Source organism: Tricharina praecox, assembly GCF_024521635.1.
Source record: "Tricharina praecox strain CBS 144465 chromosome Unknown BZA05scaffold_29, whole genome shotgun sequence".
NCBI lineage: Eukaryota > Fungi > Ascomycota > Pezizomycetes > Pezizales > Pyronemataceae > Tricharina > Tricharina praecox.
The window spans coordinates 230,389-253,023 of NW_026250431.1; the positions used below are offsets into that span (position 1 = coordinate 230,389).

The 22,635-nt window shown below is 52.9% G+C and overlaps 7 protein-coding genes across 7 annotated transcripts; 2 read left to right on the plus strand and 5 right to left on the minus strand.

Annotated features, from left to right (window-relative positions):
* Window positions 1-1,995: 1,995 nt before the first annotated feature.
* Window positions 1,996-3,318, minus strand: BZA05DRAFT_421664 (uncharacterized protein; the record flags this gene model as incomplete). Its single annotated transcript, XM_051485743.1, has 5 exons — window positions 1,996-2,093; window positions 2,209-2,230; window positions 2,741-2,808; window positions 2,873-2,935; window positions 3,165-3,318. The coding sequence occupies 5 exons, from the start codon at window positions 3,316-3,318 to the stop codon at window positions 1,996-1,998; spliced, it is 405 nt and encodes a 134-aa protein (XP_051336058.1).
* A 2,049-nt stretch (window positions 3,319-5,367) lies between these two features.
* Window positions 5,368-6,087, minus strand: BZA05DRAFT_421665 (uncharacterized protein; the record flags this gene model as incomplete). Its single annotated transcript, XM_051485744.1, has 3 exons — window positions 5,368-5,771; window positions 5,826-5,898; window positions 5,965-6,087. 3 exons carry the CDS (start codon window positions 6,085-6,087, stop codon window positions 5,368-5,370), a joined length of 600 nt encoding a protein of 199 aa, XP_051336059.1.
* A 2,091-nt stretch (window positions 6,088-8,178) lies between these two features.
* BZA05DRAFT_342795 (uncharacterized protein) lies at window positions 8,179-8,352 on the plus strand (the record flags this gene model as incomplete). The annotated part of the gene is made up of 1 exon (XM_051481052.1): window positions 8,179-8,352. One exon carries the CDS (start codon window positions 8,179-8,181, stop codon window positions 8,350-8,352), a length of 174 nt encoding a protein of 57 aa, XP_051336060.1.
* A 7,931-nt stretch (window positions 8,353-16,283) lies between these two features.
* Window positions 16,284-18,096, minus strand: BZA05DRAFT_438804 (ribosome biogenesis protein Nop53/GLTSCR2). Its single transcript, XM_051486513.1, has 3 exons — window positions 17,880-18,096; window positions 16,807-17,778; window positions 16,284-16,745 (listed from the first exon to the last, which is right to left on the minus strand). The coding sequence occupies exons 1-3, from the start codon at window positions 18,005-18,007 to the stop codon at window positions 16,541-16,543; spliced, it is 1,305 nt and encodes a 434-aa protein (XP_051336061.1). The 5' UTR covers window positions 18,008-18,096; the 3' UTR covers window positions 16,284-16,540.
* Window positions 18,097-18,309: 213 nt separating this feature from the next.
* BZA05DRAFT_409233 (armadillo-type protein) lies at window positions 18,310-20,647 on the minus strand. The gene is made up of 5 exons (XM_051484775.1): window positions 20,390-20,647; window positions 20,207-20,335; window positions 20,035-20,157; window positions 19,058-19,978; window positions 18,310-19,005 (listed from the first exon to the last, which is right to left on the minus strand). The coding sequence occupies exons 1-5, from the start codon at window positions 20,541-20,543 to the stop codon at window positions 18,509-18,511; spliced, it is 1,824 nt and encodes a 607-aa protein (XP_051336062.1). The 5' UTR covers window positions 20,544-20,647; the 3' UTR covers window positions 18,310-18,508.
* Window positions 20,648-20,881: 234 nt separating this feature from the next.
* BZA05DRAFT_448230 (dolichol-phosphate mannosyltransferase subunit 3) lies at window positions 20,882-21,294 on the plus strand (the record flags this gene model as incomplete). Its single annotated transcript, XM_051487234.1, has 3 exons — window positions 20,882-20,929; window positions 20,996-21,172; window positions 21,241-21,294. The coding sequence occupies 3 exons, from the start codon at window positions 20,882-20,884 to the stop codon at window positions 21,292-21,294; spliced, it is 279 nt and encodes a 92-aa protein (XP_051336063.1).
* A 29-nt stretch (window positions 21,295-21,323) lies between these two features.
* On the minus strand, window positions 21,324-22,368 carry BZA05DRAFT_156977 (oxidoreductase-like protein). Its single transcript, XM_051479048.1, has one exon. The coding sequence runs from the start codon at window positions 22,122-22,124 to the stop codon at window positions 21,486-21,488; it is 639 nt and encodes a 212-aa protein (XP_051336064.1). The 5' UTR covers window positions 22,125-22,368; the 3' UTR covers window positions 21,324-21,485.
* Window positions 22,369-22,635: the final 267 nt, after the last annotated feature.

Sequence of the window (22,635 nt, forward strand, 5' to 3'; positions counted from 1 at the left end):
CCTAGAATCTCTATTCGACTTCCATCCCATATTTAGACCAGAAGGTTACCAAACCCAGAATTCACTCTCTCCGAGCGACCAGTCTAGAAACCTGATGTCTCTTGGTGTTTGGAGAAAAGACACCACGGATCTTGCCAGGAATGTCAATTGGGGTTGTCGAAATCGGAATCGTCATGCACAATCACTCGTGTATCAAGTTTGCAGCCAGGATTCCAGTCTGTGCCGCGAATCGAGATCTTCGCACCACTTTATCCTCAATCTCAGCTTCCATCCGGCAGGCTACTCCTTGATGCCTATGCCACCAGCTCGCCGACCTCGCTCGACTCTCCGAGCATACCCTCCACAAGCCCCCTTCCCGAGTGGTGTTAGGTTACTGTACGAAGAGTCAGTATGATTGGAACAAACGGTTACCCCGTTGCAGCGGGGACGTCGAGAACACGAAACCAAGCATGAACCCGAAAGCAAAGCACAAAGTGCTCGACTCCTTGACCGTCCAGGCTCCGTACAGCTTGCATGTGCAAAACTGCACCTTCGTGTTGGTCTTTGACATCTCCGATTCTCCGAACGGTGAGTGAGTCAAGCAGCTGCTGTGAGGTGAGTGAGTCAAGCAGCTGCTGTGAGGTGATTGCCGGTCGTGAAGTGGTTGCCGATGTGATTCTCACTCACGGAGTCACCGCAGGCCTAGCGCGCCGGCCTAAAAACGATCGGGGCCATCCTCGGTCCCGACGTCACCCTCGACAGCGATGCTGTTGGTAGCGGCTCGCTCACCGCTCGGCGCTCGCCACCCGCCACCCGGCACCTGCCACCGGTGCAGTTGGTACCGACGCCCATTTGATGGCTACATACCAGCAAACGTCCCGACATCTGCGCAGACGCGAGCACTATTGGGGCCGCTCGCTCGCTGGCCTCCCGTCCGTCCGCTCCAGTCCGCGGAGATGGATCGTAGAGGATCGTATACCTGGTCGATTCGGGATCGAGATTTGGAGAGCTAGGGGTGTGGCGATGGCTCGCCGGTGCCGACGGATCATGGCCTGCGGGGAAAGGGCGGTGCTATCGCACGCTTATAGTCGCTTTGAGGTCGGAGGATTCGGCATGCGGCGGAATGTGGTGGATTGGATACCCGTTGCGTGGACACTGGAGAGCGGTGGAGAGGATGTGGGTGGTGGTGGTGGTGATAGTGGTCGCTCGCCGTGCAACAGCCCATATACTCTACTCAGGTGGAGCCTGGCAGTGTGCCTCCCCATCCTCGCCGATGTCCCCTTTCGGACCTTTGCGCGCCGGACGAACGAGTGACCGGGCCGAGTATCGAATTCCTGGATTTCCTCGTGTTCAATAATGAGGTAGATAGAAGAAGGTAATCAATTCGATATAGCAACAATATGGTGAGCAGCAAGCTCTCTCTATATACAAGCTTCATGAACCAGAGTATCCGAATATTGATCGTCTCAGAAGGTATGTAGGTCTCCCGCGCTCGGATATATACCCCGCGCGAACCTCGTCATCTCCGGAAATTCGATATTCTGACACCTCGATAGACGTCTCGTGTGCCTGTTCAATCTCTTCCGTGATGCAGTTATGAAAGGATTATTGAGTGGCGGCCCCACACGAAGGACCGAATCCCTTTCAAGCGCCAGCAAATCCGCTGAAATCTACCGCTCGTGGAAGCAGTCATGCCGAGTCTCGGCAGCCTAAAGCCGTCAGCAAGAGTGAAGATGAAGGCCACGGGGGCAGCCAAGCGGAATGGATGTGTTCAAGTTATGTTCCTTCACTACGAAATACGCAGGTGTGTAGCTTTGTGCGTTTGTTGTTTGTTTCTCCAGCCTTGTCAGACTGACATTGAACCAGTGGAGATTATGGGGATGTACGTATTGTCCCGCGCTTCAGATAGCTTTTTTGTATCTTCCGCTGGCAGAACCAGTCTGTCCGTACACTTCGATGTTGCGGAGGATTTTTGGGCTGCACCGCGGGCCCGCGAATAATGGTAAAAGACGTCGATCATGTAAACAGCGAGTGAGATGGGGTGAAGAAGTCTGCAAAGTTCTTCCACGAGCAAATTGGACATTCTCGCTCCTCTAAAAACCCCGCAATTGTTTCTACCATGAGGTATTGGTAAGTTTTATCATGACATACGTGTCGGCCAGTTCCTCTGGTGTCCCATATTTCCCGTGTTTGAGATTTCGTGGTTTGAGATTTCGTGGTTTGACTCACGTGCGATCATGTAGCCATCACTCTGCCCCCCAACCACCAACGCCTGCCCCCCAACCACCAACGCGCGACGAGCAAAAAGAAAACGTCAAAAGCTGGGTTTGAACCGCAGCAAAAGAGCGTCCTCCCCAAGGTTGCTACCCTTGTAACGGTGCGGACCTTGAGTACCGGGCGCCGGTACCCTCACCACTTGGGAAATTCACTCCAATTGAGCCATGATCACCGCTTGTGTTTTCCCTTGATATCTAAATCATGAACCCAACTCTGAAGCAAGCGAAAAATACAGCTATCAACCCCAACCCCAACAGCCAACCATCTTATTTCGGATACCCTCCCATCACTGGCTTTGCAACATACAGTAGGTCGCCCCTGACCAGAACACAGCGCCCACCAAGAGAAAACGGGAGAAAACGGGAGAGAAAGAGTGAGATTAATACAGTAACATTCTTCAAGTACATAACCACTTATAAATAACCAATCTTCCAGCATAGGTACATGATCCATCCGTTCTCTACTCCACCGCCTCGTAACTCACTCCGTCATCCGTGAACCGCGTCACAGAACCGTGCTTCTTTATCCTGTCTTCGAACAAGCTCAAGACCACTGGATAGTAGTCAGCACTGGAGAAACATGAAGACCACAAGCGTTAGACAGAGGTTGCACATACGGTTCGTAAAATGCACAATCAAGAGGTAATGGATGAAGACGTCCAACAAATTCTCGCCGGTTTCTGTCGACCTCGGGAACGTGATTAGCAGCATCTCTGGAGGGAAGCCGGGGCTAGTAGGTGGGTTATGCCACATACCGCGGGCCTTGGGAATGTCGGTGATCGCCTGCTTCAGTTACCGTAGACGTAGTCGATGAACTCCCGTTCGCTTTCGTTCCTCGCATTGACTAGTATCCTGCTGTCAGCGAAGGGCTCGACGTAATAGAACCACTGGGAAGGCTACAACACGTACCTCGCTTCTCCAACACAAGAATATAGCGAAATACAAGCCTAGGAAGGCGTTCGATACTGTTAAGCAGCATGGCCGGGTCGTTAGTCAGCTGTAGGCGGAGCGCCTCGATGTCGGCGAGCGTTCCCTCCGACATATGCAAGTTCTGTGGGTCCATCCTTGTGAGCGTGGGATGTCTGAAGTCAGCAGTTTGGGGAGGAAAAGATGAGTGAGGTGGGTGATAGATGCGGTCGGAATGGGGAACTGAGAAGAGCGGGGGAAAAGGCCGGGTTTTTATACGATCCATTCGTGCCCCCGTATTACGGTCATAATTATGTTACGGCACAGGTACGAACAAGCTTTTTGACACTGTTGAGGTCCCAATGGAGTCTACATAGACTCTATTTAAACTCATCATCCGGCAAAAGGTTTTTAAATAATCCATTCGTGCCCCCGGATTACGGTCCTAATCAAGTTACGGGACAGATACCAACAGGCTGTTTGGCACCGTTGAAGTCTAAATAGATCTTTCTTGACACTGTTGAAGTCTACATAGAGTCTACGAATGATTATCGCCGGAAAGTCTAAAAATAAGATACGCCAGGACGTAACTCTATGGAAATTTTAATGGGCAGCAGATGTCACGAATCACGATCCATGAAGCCGCTTTGCGCCAACTATACTGCGAACCCCAACGGTACTAACTAGAAATGCGAATCATTCTGGCGATGCAAGCAAAGTTCTTTCGCTATTGGAAGAATTATTTGGGAGAATTTCAAGACTTGAGCTGCTGGTTAGAAACGCACAGTTGGCTTGGTTCGATCGATGTCTCCTTTTTTCGCCTTACGTCTTCCAAACGATACGCTCAAGCTACCTATAGGATCTTCCAGATCCCGCGTAGGATTTAGTGTATTATACCACCGCTCTCCACTGAAACTTACGTTACGACACAGGCACGAACAAGCTTTTTGACACTGTTGCAGTCCAAATAGAGTCTACGGATGATCATCCTCGGAAAACCTAAAAATACGATCCGCCCGTACGAGATTCACTGATTACGAGATTCACTGATTATAAGCATATGGGAATCTTAATGGGCACTGAGCAGCGGATATCTAGATCCACGAGGCGGTCCTCTGCCATCTATACCGCGAACCCAACGCTACTACGCAGAAACGCGAATGGTCATCGCGATGCGAAACACGTCCGGACTCCGCAGGCCACTGTACGAATCGTCATAGATCATGGCAAGACGTGAGGTCCTGGCCTCCTGGTGAAAATACGCCCACTGATTATCCTTCACGACGGTGGCGTTGCATGTGGCCGGTTAAGGTTCGATTCCGCTGCCGTCGCCTTACCTATTGCAATTTGCAAATGATAAGCTCAAGCTCTAAGTTGTGTCAGATCCTGCAGAACCGTGACTGTATTACGACGTCGAGTCGTCTGCGCCATCGTTCGCCACAGAAAGATTAAAGTTCGCGATGTAAACGTGCTCGACATCGTAAATGTGCTTGACATCGGAGGGATATTTCTTAAGTTCCCCCAAGGCAATGCCGCTCGACGATGGCTCTCACCCTTTGGGTACCACGGAGTACCTGAGCTGTCACTTTGACCGTTGCATCTGCTCTCACTCGCTCGCAGGCACAGCCTGTCGCTCGTGTTGCACACGGATAGCTGTATCGCGCTAGCAGAGTATATAGTCTCCGTCAGTAGCTAGCGAATACATCATCTTTCTCATCATTCACATTTCGTTCGTTTGATTGCCTTCGTCATTACAACAATGGCTGCCACCGCGCCACACGGCGGTACCGATGAGACCAGTGTGCTGCAAGCTGATAGGGGACATCTGATGTGAAGCTAGGCAGAGAAGAGAGGCGCAGGAGCACGGCCATAGCATCTGAAGGGGTAGACGTCTACAATCTAGATATTATCAAGGGATAGGCTATACTCTGTGACTATGCGCAGAGCCTATAATAGACGACAAGAAGTAAGATGTATGTATATAATCACCAACGCCCCACAAGCAAAAAGTAAACTTCAAAAGCTGGGTTTGAAGTTACAGAGCAGCAAAACATCAGCGCAGCCTGAACAAAGCAGAAAACCTCGTCCCCTCGCACAGTGGCCAGGAAGACGATGTTTTTTTAGAGGAAAACCCTTGGGTAAAAAACCTCACCACGTAACCTGTGGGCATAGAATATCAGGAGGATCACTCACCTCTGCACCTGACTCAGCCCGAGGCCCGGCCCCATCCCATCACGTGCTGACAGTCCACCCCATGCGTCCGCAGATCGCATCTATCGTGGTTCCGCCCTCCGCCAGAATCACCAACCTCTTCGCCGCCGCGTACCGCCGCGTACCGCCTCATATCTACTGCTTGCTCGAGCGGCAGAGGAAAGGTGCCAGCTTTCCTCTTTCGCCCGGCAAGCAGAGAACGAAGCGGGCACGACTCGTAGACGTCAACCGGCAGGATGAGGTCTACGGGCTGCTCGGAGAGGCTGGGTGCGGAGGAGCATCGGCCGTCGAGCGGGGACTCGCACGACAGTTGGGCCCACGATGCTCGGGGCGCGACGGCGGGAGGCCCGAGGTACTTCCTGATCTCCGAATCGGTAGGCTCATATCCGCACAGTGTGCCTGTCGCCACAGTGAGCGAGGAATGTATGAACCGAGCAGGGGAAAGAAACTTACATCCGTGAGCGTGCCGTTCGTCGTGGGCATCCCGACGCCGCTCGTCCGTCAACACGTGCAAGGCCCTGCGGAGCTATTTATACCTGTCAGTCTCGGTGTTCGTCGTGATGGATATCATCAATGAATTGCGGGAACTTACATCCTTGAATCTCATCGCACCGTTCCTTACCTCGTCCATGGCCAGCTCGATGGCTGCCAGGATATTCTCGTCTGTTGCCAAGTGCGCAACTCCGATCAGTGCGTAATAGCAACTGATTCTCATGGTGAAAGTTGTGGGAAAAAAGGGTTGCTGTGGAGGAAGAAAGAAGTTCAGGGGATTGTTGCTATCTGGATGGTGATAGAAGCAGGAGGTATGGAGTGGGAAAGAAGGAAGGATGGTTATCGTCGACGGTTTTATGAGAGCAGCAGAGCCTCACCGAGTTCTGAACGTCAATGGCACTTGGTAGTTGAGCGTCGTTTGCGTAGGCTTGATTCACTCTCACCACGCCCGTCGGCTGGTACATCACGAGTAACGTGACAATCGATGTGGTTGAACGCCTTCCGGAACTACCAAATGACATAGACGACGATGGCACACTAATATTACAGCGGCTACTGTCCATCTGGCGGTAGGATGCTCCACAGTGCGTTGGCTGGTGAAGGAATCGACCCACCTGAACCACGGCCACCAGCAGCAGTTTTCGAAATTCGACATCGTCAGTCCTGACTCTTGCCCTTAGCGCTCGATGTTTTTCCGATTGGACTGTGTCATACATTGACAAAAACAGCTGCGATTTGGGTTTCGCAGGCTGGAGTGTGATTGGTTCATCCGGCAGAGATAGGCATGTGTCTCGACTCTCGACATCGCGGTTCGGCCTACAATAATCTTCTCTACCGACATCAATGAATGTTTCGTTGCTTAGTCACTTACACGGTCATGACGGGGGAAGTACTGACCGCCTATCACCCCTCTTTTCTGTCTTCCCTCGAGGCTTTTAGAATCTCTCAATACAATACTTATTCATCACATTCCAACAAGCTCATCACACCCGATCACGAGTGCTAAGACATGAAGCGGTGGATTGTGATGTGGCAAGGGAGCTGCACAACAGCAAATGGTACGACAATTATCGATCGCACCGACTGAACCGATTAGCTCGAGGCTCTTTACAGCACGAAGATGAAAATACATAGGCACCATAGCATGAAAGCCGGCGCTAGTAGCTACAGCAGGGACCGCCTAACTGACGCCAATCCTCGGTTTCGAGAGTATCACCTGACCAGATTCCATCCGCCTCAATCAACAGAAACGGCACACAAAAAACCTACGTTGAACGCGCACAGTAATATATATATGGCGGGATGTGCAGTATATATCATAGCGTTCAGGTGCAGGGAATAGGTACCAGACGACTTCGGAGGTGTCGGGATGGGCTATGGTGGCTGCTGAAAATAATGGGTATGCCGCCGAGGGTCGACAGTGAGAGACCCAAAAACGGGTGAGAGGCAGAACCGTGATCAATGGAATTTGGAAAAGAGGTCTATGATGGTGATGTCATGGTGATGTACAAGATGAGTGTCTGATATGTATGTAAGAGACCGAACGACGAACAGCCTCCAGGTGTCAGGAAGAACAGAAACAGCGACAACAGAAGCAATCCAACGTTCAACGACCGCAGCGGGCGGGACGTGGCCATACCTGAGTGAGACCAATGATCCAAGGAGCGGGACCCTACCGGGTCTGAGTGGGACTTTGTCGGACTTTGAGTGGGACCCACTGATGGAGGAGCGGGACTTTGTACTGACCTGGCAAGACCAGCTGTCTTGGAGTGGAGCGGAGTGGCTGCTGTGGACATCGTATGTAGGGACGGAACTTCGCCGATGGCGACGGCCTTACCCCCTGCGCTGCGATCACCGCTGCTGCTCGAGGTTTGTTGCGTGCTCGATCACTCTCGACGTTCTCTGATACGCCGGATCGTTGCAAGCCGGGCGCGGTGGAACGAGAGAAACGAGCCGAGTGCGGTTTGTTTACACCCCGACGACAGAGGAAGCCAGTGTAAACAAGCAGCGCAGCACAGGTCCGAAATTGGTTGCAGCAAACTTTAGTGAGTGTAGCCAACAGTACATAAGGGTGGGCGCCCCCCCCCCCCCCCCCCCCCCCCCCCCCCCTCCCCCCACCAGCTCACGAGGTAGTAAGAGTCAAAGACTATTCGATCGAACATACACACACAAATGGTTACCCGCAGTGCAACAAGACGAAAGGAACTCATTACAACATCAACAGAGGTACGTTTTTATTCCAGAAGGTGATCGCCACTTGTTTTGGATTCTAACAGCGGGGATAAGAATTCGAAAATCATTACCTATCGCCTCTATGTCTATTAGTCGATCCAAAATGGTGAAGGACTGCTGGGGTAGCCGCCTCATTTTCCAGGCTTCCTATGGATTGCGTATGACGCCCTCGGATATTGAGGAGGGCAATAGGATCCTGGATGCAATGATGGAAGACGACAGCAGTGGGGATATGCACGAAGACAAGAGTGAGTGAGCCATGGGGACGGGGTGCAATTGTTCACTTGACCGGATATGCAACTGGATGATTGCAATAGAGATGAGGAGTATGAACGAATTGATGGAAGATGACAGGAGTGGGGATATGAATTCGAACATCGCTATCGTTGCCATGCCTAATACTCGTAACAAAATGGTGAAGGATGGCTGGGGTAGCTGCTACATTTTCCAGTCTTCCTTTGGATTGCGTATGATTGAGGAGGGCAATAGGATCCTGGATGCATTGTTGGAAGACGACGATGTTGGGGATATGCACGTCGACCAGTGTTCTACATAGGCCAGTCCCGACCAAATTTGGGTATGGTCTGGTCGGTCGGGATATATCCCGTCTAAAAAAAACTCTGGTCTGGTCGGTCGCGATATATCCCGACTAGAAAAAAATCAGGTCTGGTCGGGTTGGGTTATATCCCGACTAGTCCGGTCGGCCTACCGGTCTGGTCTATGTAGAACACTGACGTCGACAAGAGTGAGTGAGCCATGAGAGCGGGGTGTAACTATTCACTTGACCGGATATGGAGCTGATGATTGCAATAGGGATGAGGAGTATGAACGATGATCGTATGGTTGAGCCGAGAGGAAGTGGTGCGAATATCACGGAAGGATCGATGGGACAAGCCGGTCCGGCGGGCGAAGGAGCGAAGTCAAAGGGACAGCTGAAGAAATAAGGACAACGGGAGAATGTGGGGCGGTATAATTCATGGTAGAGAACTTGTCGTTGTTTGTTTGTCACGTGCGAAGCAGGTGCCAGCCATTTAGCTCTGTACAGGCTTGCTTGGCTTGGCCACTTGTAAGCTTTGGGACTTTCCAGCCTTAAAAAGAGAGCTGTCGAGACTCGAGTCTCGAGCTGCAGGGCACCTATTCTTAGACAGAATCGCACGCATCACATGATCATCACTCGCACCCGCCGAAACAAGATGTATTGTCTAATGCAGGTAAAGTGAGCAGGAAAATGCGAATACCCTGCCCACTAAGCAATAGAGTGGCAGGCTTGTCAATAGGTAGTCCTTCCGCCTGGCGCCCGGTCGTGTACAACCCCGGCCGTCATTTCTGACGGTCTCTCGTGGTTGTTATTTTAGCAGGATTATCCCCAGCAGTTCCTTCTCGCCTTCACTATTGCTGGACTGGTAACCGTAAGGGCCGCCTGCGACGCACGTATAGACTGTACCAAAGACATCATAGGATACCCATCTGTTAGGTCCCCATATGCCAAGCATCAGTTGAGGTCAAATGATATGTTTTGCGCCATAGAGAGAGAGAGAGAGATCTTCAGTTTATTTCGCATGCAGCCTATCTAGACTATGGCGAACCGTCGCACTCCTTTCCTGCCCACTTTGGCCGCTGTCATGCGCCATGTGCTTACCAATGACGTTCATCGTGTAAGCAACGAGTGAGATGGAGTGAGGAGGTTTGCAACTCGCGCAAACATAACCATCACTCTGCCACCCAACCAACCACCAACGCGCGACGAGCAAAAAGAAAACGTCAAAATCTGGACTTGAACCGCAGCAAAAGAGCGTCCTCCCCAAGGTTGCTACCCTTGTAACGGTGTGGATCTTGAGTACCGGGCGCCGGTACCTTCACCCTGGGGTACAGGTCATGCGGCTTTTCGCATTTACACTGAATCAGCGCGCCCTAAATTGGCTGTTGATAAATAGGCAAAACAAGGTGATTATCAACCGGCTCTAATCCGGCCATAAAGGGCTCTAATCCGGCCATATTCCGGCCATTCCGGCCATACTCCGGCCATATTCCGGCTCTACTCCGGCTTCAATAGGGCTCTACTCCGGCCATAATAGGGCACAGTTGATTAACTGGCGCTGAGAATATTAGGCCTTTAGGAGCTCATATGGCTGGCCTAAACGATTATACGAGCGGGAACTGCTGTTTGAGATTGCTGTGGTTCTAGCTATTGCTGCTCGCCCCATATATCCTCTCCTCCACTCCCCCCCGCTTTCCCCCGCTCGCCGGCTTCCACCCCGTCATCTTAGCACACATTCAACTGACCGGCGTGCTGAATACACAGTCTGTCAGTACCGGCGATGACAGTGGGACATCCGCGGCTACACAGGCCTGATAGTGTTGGACAGGATAGGAAGGGAGACGTACCGGCTACAAGACGGCCAGGTGCTGTTAGACAGCGAAGGAGGGCGAGGACAGTGTGCATTAGCGGCGATGACAGTAGGGTATCCGCAATGAAGCAGCTCTGTAAGATAGCATGGGAACATGATGCGTACCTGCTGTAAAAAATAGTGAACGACGGTGATGGACGAGCTATCGACGAAAGGAGGAAGCGGGAGAAGGAGCTGTTGGCGAGATGAGGAAGAGATGGCGGAGCTGTTAGCGAGATGGGAGGAGGAGAAGAGGAGAAGAAGAGCTGTGGCGAGATGAAGAAGTGATGGAGGAGCTGTTGGCTAGACGAGAAGAGGATAGGAGGAGAGGAAGAGCTATTGGCGAGATGAGAAGAGGAGAGGAGAAGAGGAAGAGCTGTGGCGAGATGAGGAAGCGATGGTGGAGGAAGTGATGGAGGAGGAAGCGATGGAGGAGGAAGTGATGGAGGAGGAAGCGATGGAGGAGGAAGCGATGGAGGAGGAAGTGACGGAGTAGCCGTGGGTGCCGGTGAGAGGATGACGTCGTGATGGAGGACCTGTCGGCGGGAGGAAGCGAATGTGGTTAGTAGTGGACATCAACATTGGTGGGCATGGCGGGGAGGCAATGGTGGGGCCGGCCGAATAAGAAGAAAATGGTCCATTTATCCTTGGTCGCCTGTTCGTCGCTCGAGCCGGAAGCCTAATGAGCGGTAAGGTATCTTTTTACCAACGGATGCCCGAGGAGAGTGGTGGAGAGACATTGCATTTACTGCTAATCGCCAGTTTACGCCTCAACACCAAATCAGGCTTCTGCCCAATCGACACATTGAGTACTGAGAGCCATATTAAGTATAAGAGCCCAATTTGGCCATCGTGAGCTAGCCGCAATTACTACCAACCGCCTATTGACTCGACTTCGCCCAATTTGACCATCGTGAGCTGGCCGCAATTACTACCAACCGCCTATTGACTCGGCTTCGCCCAAATAAAAATTGCCGGTTTATCAGCAGAAGCCTGATTTGCCAGTGCAAATGAGCCGCACTTTGTGCTAATAACCAGTTTACATGCAGACTTGCGTTTACTTAAATGCGGATTGCCGCATTCCTTGTACCCTAGGGTCACCACTTCGGAAATTCACTCCAATTGAGCTATGATCACCGCTTGTGATTTCCCTTGATTTCTAATTCATGAACCCGACTCCGAAGCAAGCGGAAAACACAGCTACCAACCCCAACCCCAACAGCCAACCATTTTATTCCGGGTACCTTCCACCAGGTAGGAAATTCGCTCCAAGTGAGCCATGATCGCCGCTGGTGATTTCTCTTCAACTCGTCGTCATAGCCCCTGCACCGCGGCCTACAAGACAAAACACAACTACACTCATCATCCGCACAATCCACAAACACAGTACCCTGCCGGGCACTCCTGATCGGCTCTAGATGCGTCGCTCCCCGCCTCGGCCTCCTCTGCTATCGTTGGGATTTTCTTCGCCACGTCCATCCGTCGTCCTTAAGTATTCTAGCAGTGCTTCCGAGTAGCGCTCATCTGCAACAGGCTTGCCATACTCCATTTCCTCTTGTCCTTTCCGGCCTCCTTTCTGATCTTCTCCCACAGCCCTCTCTGTTATAATTAGGCTCGCCAACTTGTGCAGTTCTTGAACAGGTATTCCCCTGTCTGCTTGGAAGTGTTGCACCAACACCAGTACTGGTCTTCGTCTCGCTGCTTGATTCACCGAGTTGGTGTTCCTCAGAGAGCGGGAACACACAGTCTCACTCGTGCGTGCGAGCGAGTGCTGTTATCGCGGGTCTTTCGGATATCACTCGTGGTTGCGAACGAGAATGTATGATGCATGGTTCACTGATATAAGGCTTGGTGGTCTAGGCAATAATTGCCGCAAGCTACGTTTACTTTGCAATAACCTGCCCGTTTGCTGTCTTAATCTGCTCAGCAGAACTAACGACCAAGTTTAGCATGTTCGGCTTCTGTGTGGAGTGATTGAATTAGATTACATACGTAACCTAGAATGCCTTGGTACTTAGGTGGGGGATGAGGCAAATACCTACCATATTGAGCCGTGTACTAAAGTTAAAAGCATTATGGCAGCCACATCTGAGGGCGATTTTGGCACTAGAGTTTTGGGGAAAAAATAGTAATATTAGTATTTTTTCCCCAAAACTCTTGTCGTAAAATAAGGCTTAGTCAGGGTTTTCAAATTCCAGCTCTGATTGTTGAATATGGCTTCCTCAATCCTGAGTGCAGTGAAAATCAGTCCCGGCTCGTAAGCCTTCTACAACCACTACGGGCCCGCCCGCCTTGGAAGTTCATAAGAGTTCTATATGGGCTCTGTAGGGAATCTTGAAAAATAAGGATTAGTATGGCTTATACGCTCATAAGTATTCCCTAATGACTTCTTCTGCGACAAGCCTCATCTCTTGCAATGCTTATGACTTATCGATGCTCTTCATTTCAAGATGATTATCACTTGTTTCTTACCTTATACACCTAAACTACTCTTCTTCCCCGCTTCCCAGTCCCCCCGCCACCATTCCCATTCCATCTCCTGCTCACCATAGTACTGTGTTCCCGTACTGCTCCTCGTCATGGATAACTTGCTGGCTCCACCGCGGATATAGCCCTGGCTGCGCTGTGAAAAGTTAGTAGCACCGTACCACTGCTCATCGCCGCAAATGCTATGCTGGCCTCGCCGCAGTGGACTCTATCGTGTCGCCTTGAATCCCATTGTCCTATAGCTAGTCAGCATCGTCGTTCAAGTTGGTTCTACGGCTGTGGTGGAGTGAAGAATGAGTTGTCTGTGAGAGGACAAGGAGTTGCGGCGAGAGGAGGAGTTGTGGCGAGAGGAGGAGTTGTGGCGAGAGTAGGAGCTGTTAGAAAGAGGAGGGGGGGCTGTTGGCGAGGAGGTGCCGTGGGCTTGGGGGTTTTAAACTTCAAAATAAGCTTCACCATATCTGTCCTCAGAAAACTCTGTAGGACATTATCTGGCGGGTTTGATGTTTTCCGAGATGCCCCTCTCTCTCTCTCATCATCATCTACAGAATACCTAGACGGCCAACCTCCCATCTCCGCTCTCTCCTCTCACCCGCCGTCGCCGGTGTCAAGCAGGCTGATTTTCGCATATGCACTACTAACTCATAAGAGTGATAGAACCCATGGGGTTGAATAAAGCTCATCGAAGGCTTGTATAATGGTTTGAAGAAATCGAGCGTGCGGGGCTCTAAGGATTTTCTGTCTCAACTGATATGTTCCTATGATGCTTCACAAACCTTTCCAGTTTCACAGTCACTATTGTACGGCAGGGCTGTGCACTTCAACAATGACGATATAGGCCTGAAAAAAGCCATGGGGCTTATAAAATGAGAAGGCCGATTTATGCAATGGTGGTTTTCGCTGCATAGGCATTATGTAGGAGTTATGAGAATTTTAGGGAAATGAGAACATCAGCCTTATTTTGACATAGTCCTCACGGAGGGCCTTACGAGTTCAACGTGCTTATAGCTGGATTATACGAGGACTGTTTTATTTCATAGGCCTATTCAAGGCCTACATAAGGCTAACGACTTTAGTACACGGCTCAATATGGAAGATACACAGCCCCCTACCTTACGAGAGATTCAAGAGAACTTTAAATGAAGGTTCGACGACCTCTCGGAGGTGGCTGTGTTTTAGTGTTTAGGAAAGAAGCATGGACGTAAGGATGAGACTAGGTACACTGCTTGTCGACTCCTGGTGAATGGTACCGATATCACTCGCACTACACAGTCCACTAAATCCTTTCGACTACCGTATGGACAAGGAGGTGATTTGAGGTCAATTACCTCATGTGATAGTTGGTAGCCAGGCAGCAACAGCATAAGAAACCAGCCACCGGTGACTGTTCAATCGCAGAGAAACAGGTGTTTGTTCTACTCCTCCCTTCTTCACCACTCCACATCCCCACAGCTCCCTCCGCACGGTAATCTGCATTCCATTTTCGAACCATAGTCCAATACGAAGGGTCTAGGTCTGTCTGGTCTTATTCTCCTGTTGTTTATGACTGCCCACAACTGGCCCTGCTTGGACATGAATGCTGACGGGCCCAATGATACTCTAGTTAATCGGATACTGCTTACAGCCCCGCGTAGCCACCTAACCACTACCACCCGACGAACCGCACCCGCGGCCAACCTACCTCATTCACACAGCCGTCCCACCCATACATACCGACTAGCAATGTCCAGCACTCGGCCGACGAAGCGACTCCGCGCGGGCCCCACACCCACACCCGCAGCCACACCCGCCGCCTCACACGACCGGCCCAATTCCGCGGCAGAACCGTCAGTAGTTCACGATAGTTTCGACGTGCCACCGGCCTGGCACCGAGCGGCGATGATGGGCGACGTGGACGTGGACACGCTCGACGTGCTGCAGGAGACGTGGCAAAAGGTGCACCAGCTGAACGCGAAGCTTGAGGCGCTGGTCGCGACGTCGAGCTTGAACCTCAACGTCGACTCCACTTGGTTGGAGAAGGAGTTGCGCGCTGTGCAGACGGAAACGAGGAAGTCGCTGGCGGAGTTGAAGGTGAAGATAGGGGTGAGTTGCCTGAGATACCTGAGATACCCTCGCCGTGTGCACTGTGTGTGCGGCAGCGGATCGGCTGATGATGGGTGCATCGCGGTAGGAGCGCTACAAGGCGTATCTGCACAGTGTGTTGTGCTTTGATGAGCCGCTGCGAGAAGAACTCGCTACCTGAGCTCGCCCTCGGGCCTCAATATCAGGGCCTTGCTACGGCTCCTAGGAGCATACGTTTGTACGAGGGAATATTGAAATGCTGTTTTTGTTGTTTAGCTGTTGTGTCGTTTTCGACTACCTAGGCGGTCCCTCGGTAATGTGGTAATTAATCGGTTTTATTTCGCGGAGAGGCCGAAACGGGCGGCCCCCACTTCCAGCGCTGAAATTCGGTTCTGCCACTTTGTTTCTTTCTTTTTAATCTCTGATTCCATGTGACCTAGTTAGATTATGGTAATATGTACGTTAAGAGGGGGGGGGGAGAGGGGCGGCTTTGGAAGAAAGCAAATAGCCAGCCGAGTGCTATCACGTGAGTCTACCGAAGATCCTTCGGCAGCTACAAGGTAGAAACCTTAACCTATGGTGGCGATTGCCGTTCGTACCTTCCCGGCCATTAGCACGGTAGTTCTCATCATGGGGGTTATCCCTGAGGGGAAGGAAGGTACTGGGACGTACCGGTACCCACGCCGCGGGGATTTTCTGCGCGGTTATATATCACTCGGCTGGCTGTTTATTTCCTATAAACTGGAAAAAAATGTGTGATGGAGCTGATTGATCTCTTAGGAAACCTGGCTATCGTATTGAGAGCTGTCCCTCGAGGTGGTTTCCTTCGTCAACACAATAGCACTGTCCAACGCCTATGAAGGTCATATACAGCTTCCCCGCACTACATATGTATGACCAACATGTGGGGACTAGATATTGAGACATTGCTTCGTCAATGATCGCCATCGATCGCCATGTAGCCGATGCAGTGTGTCCATTGTCCGCGCAGCATCCACAGACCGCGACTCCCACGGGCCACAGCACAGTTAGTATGTAGGTGCATACTCTACACATAGCAGAGAGCTTTTGTTATCTTTGAAGTCACCAGTACTGGGAGCAAAGCAACGTTCATCGGACTTCACGCCGATGTTTATTCCGAGTTCGGAAGCACTTCTTCATAATCTACCTAGTGGATGTGCGTTTCCAGTCAGGACGAATGCTCGTACGTGGTTTTAGAAGGCCGGAGATGAGGCAGAGGGTGTCTTTTGCTTTTCTTTTGTTCAATCATCATAGCATTCGACTCTAGTAGATCATGGCTGTGTATTTTACATGTCCGTTTCCACCCCACTGTCTCCGACCGCCGGTCGTGAGCCTTTTTTTTATGTGCCGTATCCCCCTTGCGGGTGCAAGGGCAACATGTTTTGCACCTCAGTCAACCAGTATCCCAGGAATTGCCCCGGCTCCATATCAAAAAATATACACAGCTTTTCAACGCCCCAAATCTCAACGTGATTAACGAATCCACCCCAACTATTTGAAGTCCTTGTAACTCCACTTCTCGGTCGATGATCTCTTCGCCTTCTTGGCATAGATTATGGGTGTCCTTCCCTCAACTATGCCGCGTTCCCTCAAACTGCGGAATCGATCACCCAGCAGGTTACCTTCAGGTTTGAGGGTTCGCAGAGAGTCCGCCAGCTCATCAGGCAATTGCACCTCCAGAGGAGCACGGGGCAAACTGTACAAGCAGACATTAGCAGTGAACCAGCAAGACAGGTTGTGAGGATGGAATATCGTACTGAGCCTTTCCGAGTCTCTTCTTTCGCATGATCTTAGGGTTCTTCTCGTCGTCGTCCACAGACATCTTGGCGATGGCCTTCGCCATCCGGAGCTTCTCTTGGTACCTGATCTCCCGGGCATACTTCTTGACCAACAACAATTCTCGCTCCTGCTGTTTCACCTTCTTGGCCTCGGCGCGCTGCTTTTCCTGCTCCTTCTGTTTGATGGCCTTATTCTTTTGCGACTGCGTCTTGCGTTTCGCCTCCCTCCTCTCTGCGCTGTCCTTGCTCCCACCTTCTTCCTCGTCCTCCGATTCGTCGGAATCCTGCCAGCCCTCGGGGTCGCTCAACATCTCGACATCCGGAGCATCGATTATCGCCTGCATTCTTGCCTCCTCGGCCTCCTCCGCAATCCGCTTCTTCTCCAGCTCCACCTCCTTCTCTCCCTCCTCGCGCAGCAGCTTATCCCACATCTCGAAGTCGGGGTTGTACGAGACACCGCCCTCTGGCAGCCTAACCGCAGGCACGGATCCAATCGCCGCAAGAGCAATCGGCTTCCGCTTCAGCGTCGCAGGGGCCTTGGGCTTATGCACCTTCTCGACGAAGTCGAGCCCCTCCAACTCGATCTCGGTCTTCTTCTTGAACTTCTCTTCGGCCTCGGTTCCCCAGGCATCATAGTCCGGGACGACTTTCCTCTCAGCGACGAGCTCTGGGCCGGCGGCGCGCGACGCGCCTCCATACGCGATCTGCCGCAGCCGCTGCAGCTGCGCAAACGACACGCCGTCCTTGCGCTTCGCCTTCTTGACGAGCACGCCGTCGGTGACCGCACCGATCCGCTTGCGCGTGTCCACGGCCGGGATCGCCGACCGCGCCGCAAGGATTTGGTCGCTCTTGAGTGGCTTCAACGTCCGCGCCTCGCGCCGCACGATCGCATCGTCCCCCCCAAAGTCCATCGCGAAGAGAAGGTCGTCCGACTTTTCCTTGATCACTCCACTGTAAGTGCGTGCGAGCGGTGTCAGCTTCATTTCATTGACACTACCGGCAGGAGCATGGCGGGGTCGTGGTGGGGGTGAATCGCAGTGGATACTACATACCCTTGAGTAATCTCCTCGCGCACCTGCTCGAGGCCCGTCTCGACCGCACTGATGTCAACATTCTTGCGCCAGGCCTTTTTTCCCTTGCGGGAGGGCTGCTTTGATTTTCCCGGGGGTGCAGTCGACATGTTTGTTGCTTCGTAGTCGTGAGGTTTGTGTGTGGCGGAGTTGTGGTTGTGAGAGAGAGGTTTTGGTAACAATACCTGCTAACCTTCGGTTTTGCGTCGAACTTGCAAAAAGGCAAAAAATGTTTAAAACTCAAATCCTAGCTGAAAGCTGCATGCACGCCAAGACAGCGTCACGTCGGAAATCACTCGGGTAATTAGCACGGTCACGGGCTTAAGTGGTCGTCGGAGAGTAATAGAACAGACACTACCAACGAATAGCACCGCCGCTCAAACGATAGGAACCGCCGTTGGAGAGAGAGAAAGCCAATTGTCACATGCGGTGATTTATGAACCCGTGATCTATGCACCCAGTGATTTATCCAGAGATCTATGAACCCATATCCAACGCATTAACTACGGTACGTTCGATTTTGCGCCCATAATATTCCGAGTAAACACTTGTCGGATCATCCCTCCATCTCTCCATCCCTCCATCCCTCCGTCCCTCCCTCCCGTGCACAATCACATCTCGACACCCTGCAGCCTGAAGAACACCTTGGTTAACTCGTCGAGCGCGTCACTCTTCTCGCCAGAGTTCTTCTTGATCTCAATGACCATGACGCCGACATTGTCGCTATCCTTCTTCTCGTCGCCCTCGAGGACGGTCTTGACCAGCTCCTTCTCGGCTTCCAGATGGGGGAAAACCCGTTTCGCACCCTGCGGTTCTCGGCCGAACAGTGCGAGTGCGAACCAGCCCTCGCTGCGCACCACGGGGTATTTGTCCTGCCGGACCATGTCCCAAATCGCCTCTTCGACCACTGCCGAGTGCGAGAGGAGCGCGGCGAGGAGCAGCTGGTTACCCTCTTCTTCGGCATAGATTATGCGGAGCATGGCGGCAATCGTGCGCGAGATCTCGACTTTGACGGGGAGCTCTTCGACCTCGCTGTAGCGCTTGAGGAAGAGGGCGAAGAGGGATTCCTCGTCTGGCGTGCTGGATAGCAACTTCTCTGTGTTTTCAACTGGGAGATGTTAATTGGGGAGTAGCCATAGAGGGTGTGTGTGAAGACTTGCAAGTATTGACGATCGACAATCTCCCTAGACTCACGGCAGAGTACCAGACTTGTCCAACACCCACACCTTCCATGGTCAACATGCATCTGATCGTCCTGAAGGCGCCGCCGTCGACAAGCGGCTTCTTGTTCTGCGCAGGAATCGCCAAGTTCTTGAGCACTCCGACAGCGGCATGGATCACACCAACCGACATGGCACCCGTCGGCGGCCTTGGCTTCCCGGTGTCGGCTTCAATCTCGGGCTCCTCCTTTTTAGGCTCCCTGAGCCTCCTCACCGACTCTTCGAACTTGGCCGCGGTGTCTTCAACCACCTTGAACAACGGAAGGTGCAGCCCCGTCTGCACAAGCGTGGTGCACACCTCATCGCTCCTGCCCACATTTCCAAACACCATGCAAGCCGCCACCACCAATTCTTCGCGTCCTGGCTTGATCTCGAGCCATCCCTCGACGCGCTTCATCACCTCACTGCCAAGCGGATGACCATCCAGGAACTCAGGCTCCGTCGCGATGTCTCCCACTGCCTCGATGAGCTGATTACGAGCGTAAGCGGCTAAGCTCCTATCTTTCGCCTCTTTCTCGGGATCGACCGGTAGTTCGTAGGTCTTCTCGATGGTGTCCAGAACCCGCGCGAACAGTCCATCTCCCTTTAGCACGAGCGTCTGAAAGCGGTGCGTGGTGAGAAGCGATGAGATGATCGCTATGAGCGATAGCGCAGTGTCGAAGCTCTCGTCGCCAGACTCGAGGTGTCGGAGCAACGTCTCGAGGCCGGATTCTGGGGTTGCCGCTTTTCCGGCGTCGTGAGTCAATAGCACCTCGAGGACGCGAAGGAAGTAGTCAAGTTCGCCATTGAAGTCGGCATCGCCGATGATGGAAAACAGTGTCTGACAAGCCTGTTTTTCGATGGCGGCTAGTTGTGAGGGCTCTCTAGACGAGTCAGCTGTGGTTGGTGGTAGTAGCTATGCGACGGGGAAGGTAAACCGTAATCGGTACAGATGTTCAACAGCACCACCGACGCAATAAGTTGTCTCTCCGGGTCGACGAGTGCGGTGACGAAGGGTTCTATGCCGAGTGGTTCCTCAAGAACGCGCTTTCTGTTTGCATCTAAGCTCCTGTCAGCCATTGTCCTTTCGTATAACCGAGCGCGAATCACCTTTCTCCGCACACGCATTGCCCACAATCTTAAGCGCGTTCAGCCTGAGACCTGGCTCCTTTGCAGTGGGGATCAATCCCTGGAAGAAGGCAAGCACTCCTGACTCGCCGATTGGTATCCGCCATCTCTCTAAGTGCTGCTGTCAGCTGGAGGGTCTTTCGTGAAGCGATTTAAATACAATACCATCGCGGCTGGCCATCCAGAGCTTTGTCGAGACGGAGCTCAAGGTCTCTTCGGGCAGGGTGGTAAGAGTCTCGAGGAACTGTTCGAGAGCATTGCTAGACTTGTCCTCGGCCTGCAGGATGTTGTCGAGAATTATGAGCGTGTCCGTAGCCATTGTTGATAGATACGGCGGTAGATTGAAGTGATTGTATGGTGGTGATGGGGTGATGGTGGGGGTGGTGGGGCGAATGGGGGATTGGAGACACCTCCCTTGCTGAGCGGGCGTAGTTACAGGGAGCTGGAAGCAGGGAACTTACTAGGACCTAATTAGGTAGCTTCGCGTTCCACAGCATCTCTCCTTTAAGCCTCACAGCGATTCTCGCCAACAACTGTCCTCTATTCCCACTTCCTCCATCTACCTACAACAACCACCACCACGCTCATTCCATACCATCACCACCACCGCGAATCTTCTGATACCCACACCCAACACCCAGACACCGCTCCTTCATCATGACACGCGCAACACAGCACATCTCGCTCCTCTTCATCCTCTCCTCGGTAACGCTACCCCATCCACACACCAATCGCTCACATTCACGCACATACAGCTAACACGTCCTGCAGGTGTACCTCGCCGCCTTCCTGGAGCTGATCCCGTTCCCGGCCAAGATCCAAACCGAAATCATCCCCGTCCTTCCGTTCTGGGTCATCGTCAGCTTCGGCGCCTACCTCCTGTTCTCGCTCGGAATGGGCGTGCTCACGTTCAAGGACACCGAGAGCGCGTACGATGAGCTCGTCTCGGTTCGTTCATCTGGCGTGGAGAGGGTGCAGAGGGTGAAGCATAGACTGACGCGTTCGTGGCTGTATAGGAGATCGATCTGGCTAAGCGGGACCTCCGGGCGAGGGGCGTGACGGTGGATTAGACTACTGTTGGGGAGTACGATCAAGGGAGAGCGGGTGATGGCGTGTATTGTAATGGAGGAGGAGGTGGAGGAGGGGAGCGAGAGGGTTGCAGAGTGCGATATGGTGGTATCATGGTTTAATCTTTCCTAGACGGTATCGCCGAGTTCTTGTCCAAAATCAAGGGGCCGACGTGCCCACCCACCCACAATAACTACGCCTTGCCTTTGAGCCTCTTCTCCGTTTCCATAAAAACCCTGAGTCCCACAGGAATGTCCTCAAACCCGTCCCACAGCCCCTCCACCTCGCCCGCATCCGCCGCATCCTCCCCACCCCTCTCAGTCAGCTTGAGCCGCTCCTCCGCGCGCCTCTTCGCGCGCCTCCACTCATCCAAGTCCTCAACGAACGCACTAAGCACGCAGTTGACGCACCCGCTCATGCAGCAATTATCTGGCTCGACCGGCTTCGGCGGAACCCATACACCAGCGATCATCTGCCCGCGCGTCTGCTTATCCTTCAGCCGCGCCTCGTCGTCGCCCGGCCCTGCCAGTCGCGACCCGAACACCACCCGTGCACGCGCCTCGCGCTCCTGCTGCTCCGGGGGCGTACTCGGCTCGTGCGGCGAGAACGGCTCCGTCGCGGGGACCGCCGGGTCCGCGGCGGAGGCGGGGGTTATCACCCGTGCGCCCGGCGGGAGTGCGTTCGCGGGCGTGAGCGGGTACAGAAGTAGGTCCGCGTAGAATCCCGTCAGTGGGTAGGCTTGCGTGCTGGTGGTGGGCAAGGGAGTGGGAGGTTTGCGCGTGCTGCTGCTGTAGGACCGCAGGAGTGGGCGGAGGAGGAGGTGGCGCGACATCGTGGGTGTGCCGTGTCCGTGTGCATCGGTTTGGGTGTTTCGGCTGGGCTGGGGGGCGGTTCAGGTTCAGTGTGGGTGGTCTATCGGTAACTACGGTAGTTGCTCTCGAGGCTGCGGGGCCGAGGAATTGGCTGGGATCACGGAAGTGGCGGGAATTCTGTGAACTAACCGACGGTCCGACGCCCCAGAATGCCGTATTTATGGAACTACCGTACCGTCGATGATTGAGGGCCCTAGTCACGAAGAAAACAGTCCGGCAGAGATTACAAGGCTTCATCGGATGAGAAGGTTAATCGCCCCTGTGCCACTCGAACAGACTCATCGCAGCGATGTGAGAGGCCGTCTTGTCATATGTAGAATGTGCCTACGGCCAGTTAGCACAGCCGCAGAGCCGCAGAGACCCCTCTACGCACTTGTGGCGCGCATTTAGTTAACTACCGCAGTCAGGTGCGAAGGGGAACCCTGAGTAACTAAATTGTAACTGAGAGATGCCCCTCCCCCGCATCTTGTT

Bases quoted from the DNA above. Each gene is read 5' to 3' on its own strand.
- BZA05DRAFT_409233 (XM_051484775.1), bottom strand. From the start codon at position 20,543: ATGGCTACGGACACGCTCATAATTCTCGACAACATCCTGCAGGCCGAG. The intron at 20,158-20,206 runs GTGATTCGCGCT...ACAGGAGCTTAG, and splicing joins CAATGCGTGTGCGGAGAAAG to ATGCAAACAGAAAGCGCGTT. The intron at 19,979-20,034 runs GTTTACCTTCCC...ACTCGTCTAGAG, and splicing joins GAACATCTGTACCGATTACG to AGCCCTCACAACTAGCCGCC.
- BZA05DRAFT_438804 (XM_051486513.1), bottom strand. From the start codon at position 18,007: ATGTCGACTGCACCCCCGGGAAAATCAAAGCAGCCCTCCCGCAAGGGA. The intron at 17,779-17,879 runs GTATGTAGTATC...ACGCACTTACAG, and splicing joins CGCGAGGAGATTACTCAAGG to TGGAGTGATCAAGGAAAAGT. The intron at 16,746-16,806 runs GTACGATATTCC...CTGCTTGTACAG, and splicing joins AAGAGACTCGGAAAGGCTCA to TTTGCCCCGTGCTCCTCTGG.
- BZA05DRAFT_156977 (XM_051479048.1), bottom strand. From the start codon at position 22,124: ATGTCGCGCCACCTCCTCCTCCGCCCACTCCTGCGGTCCTACAGCAGC.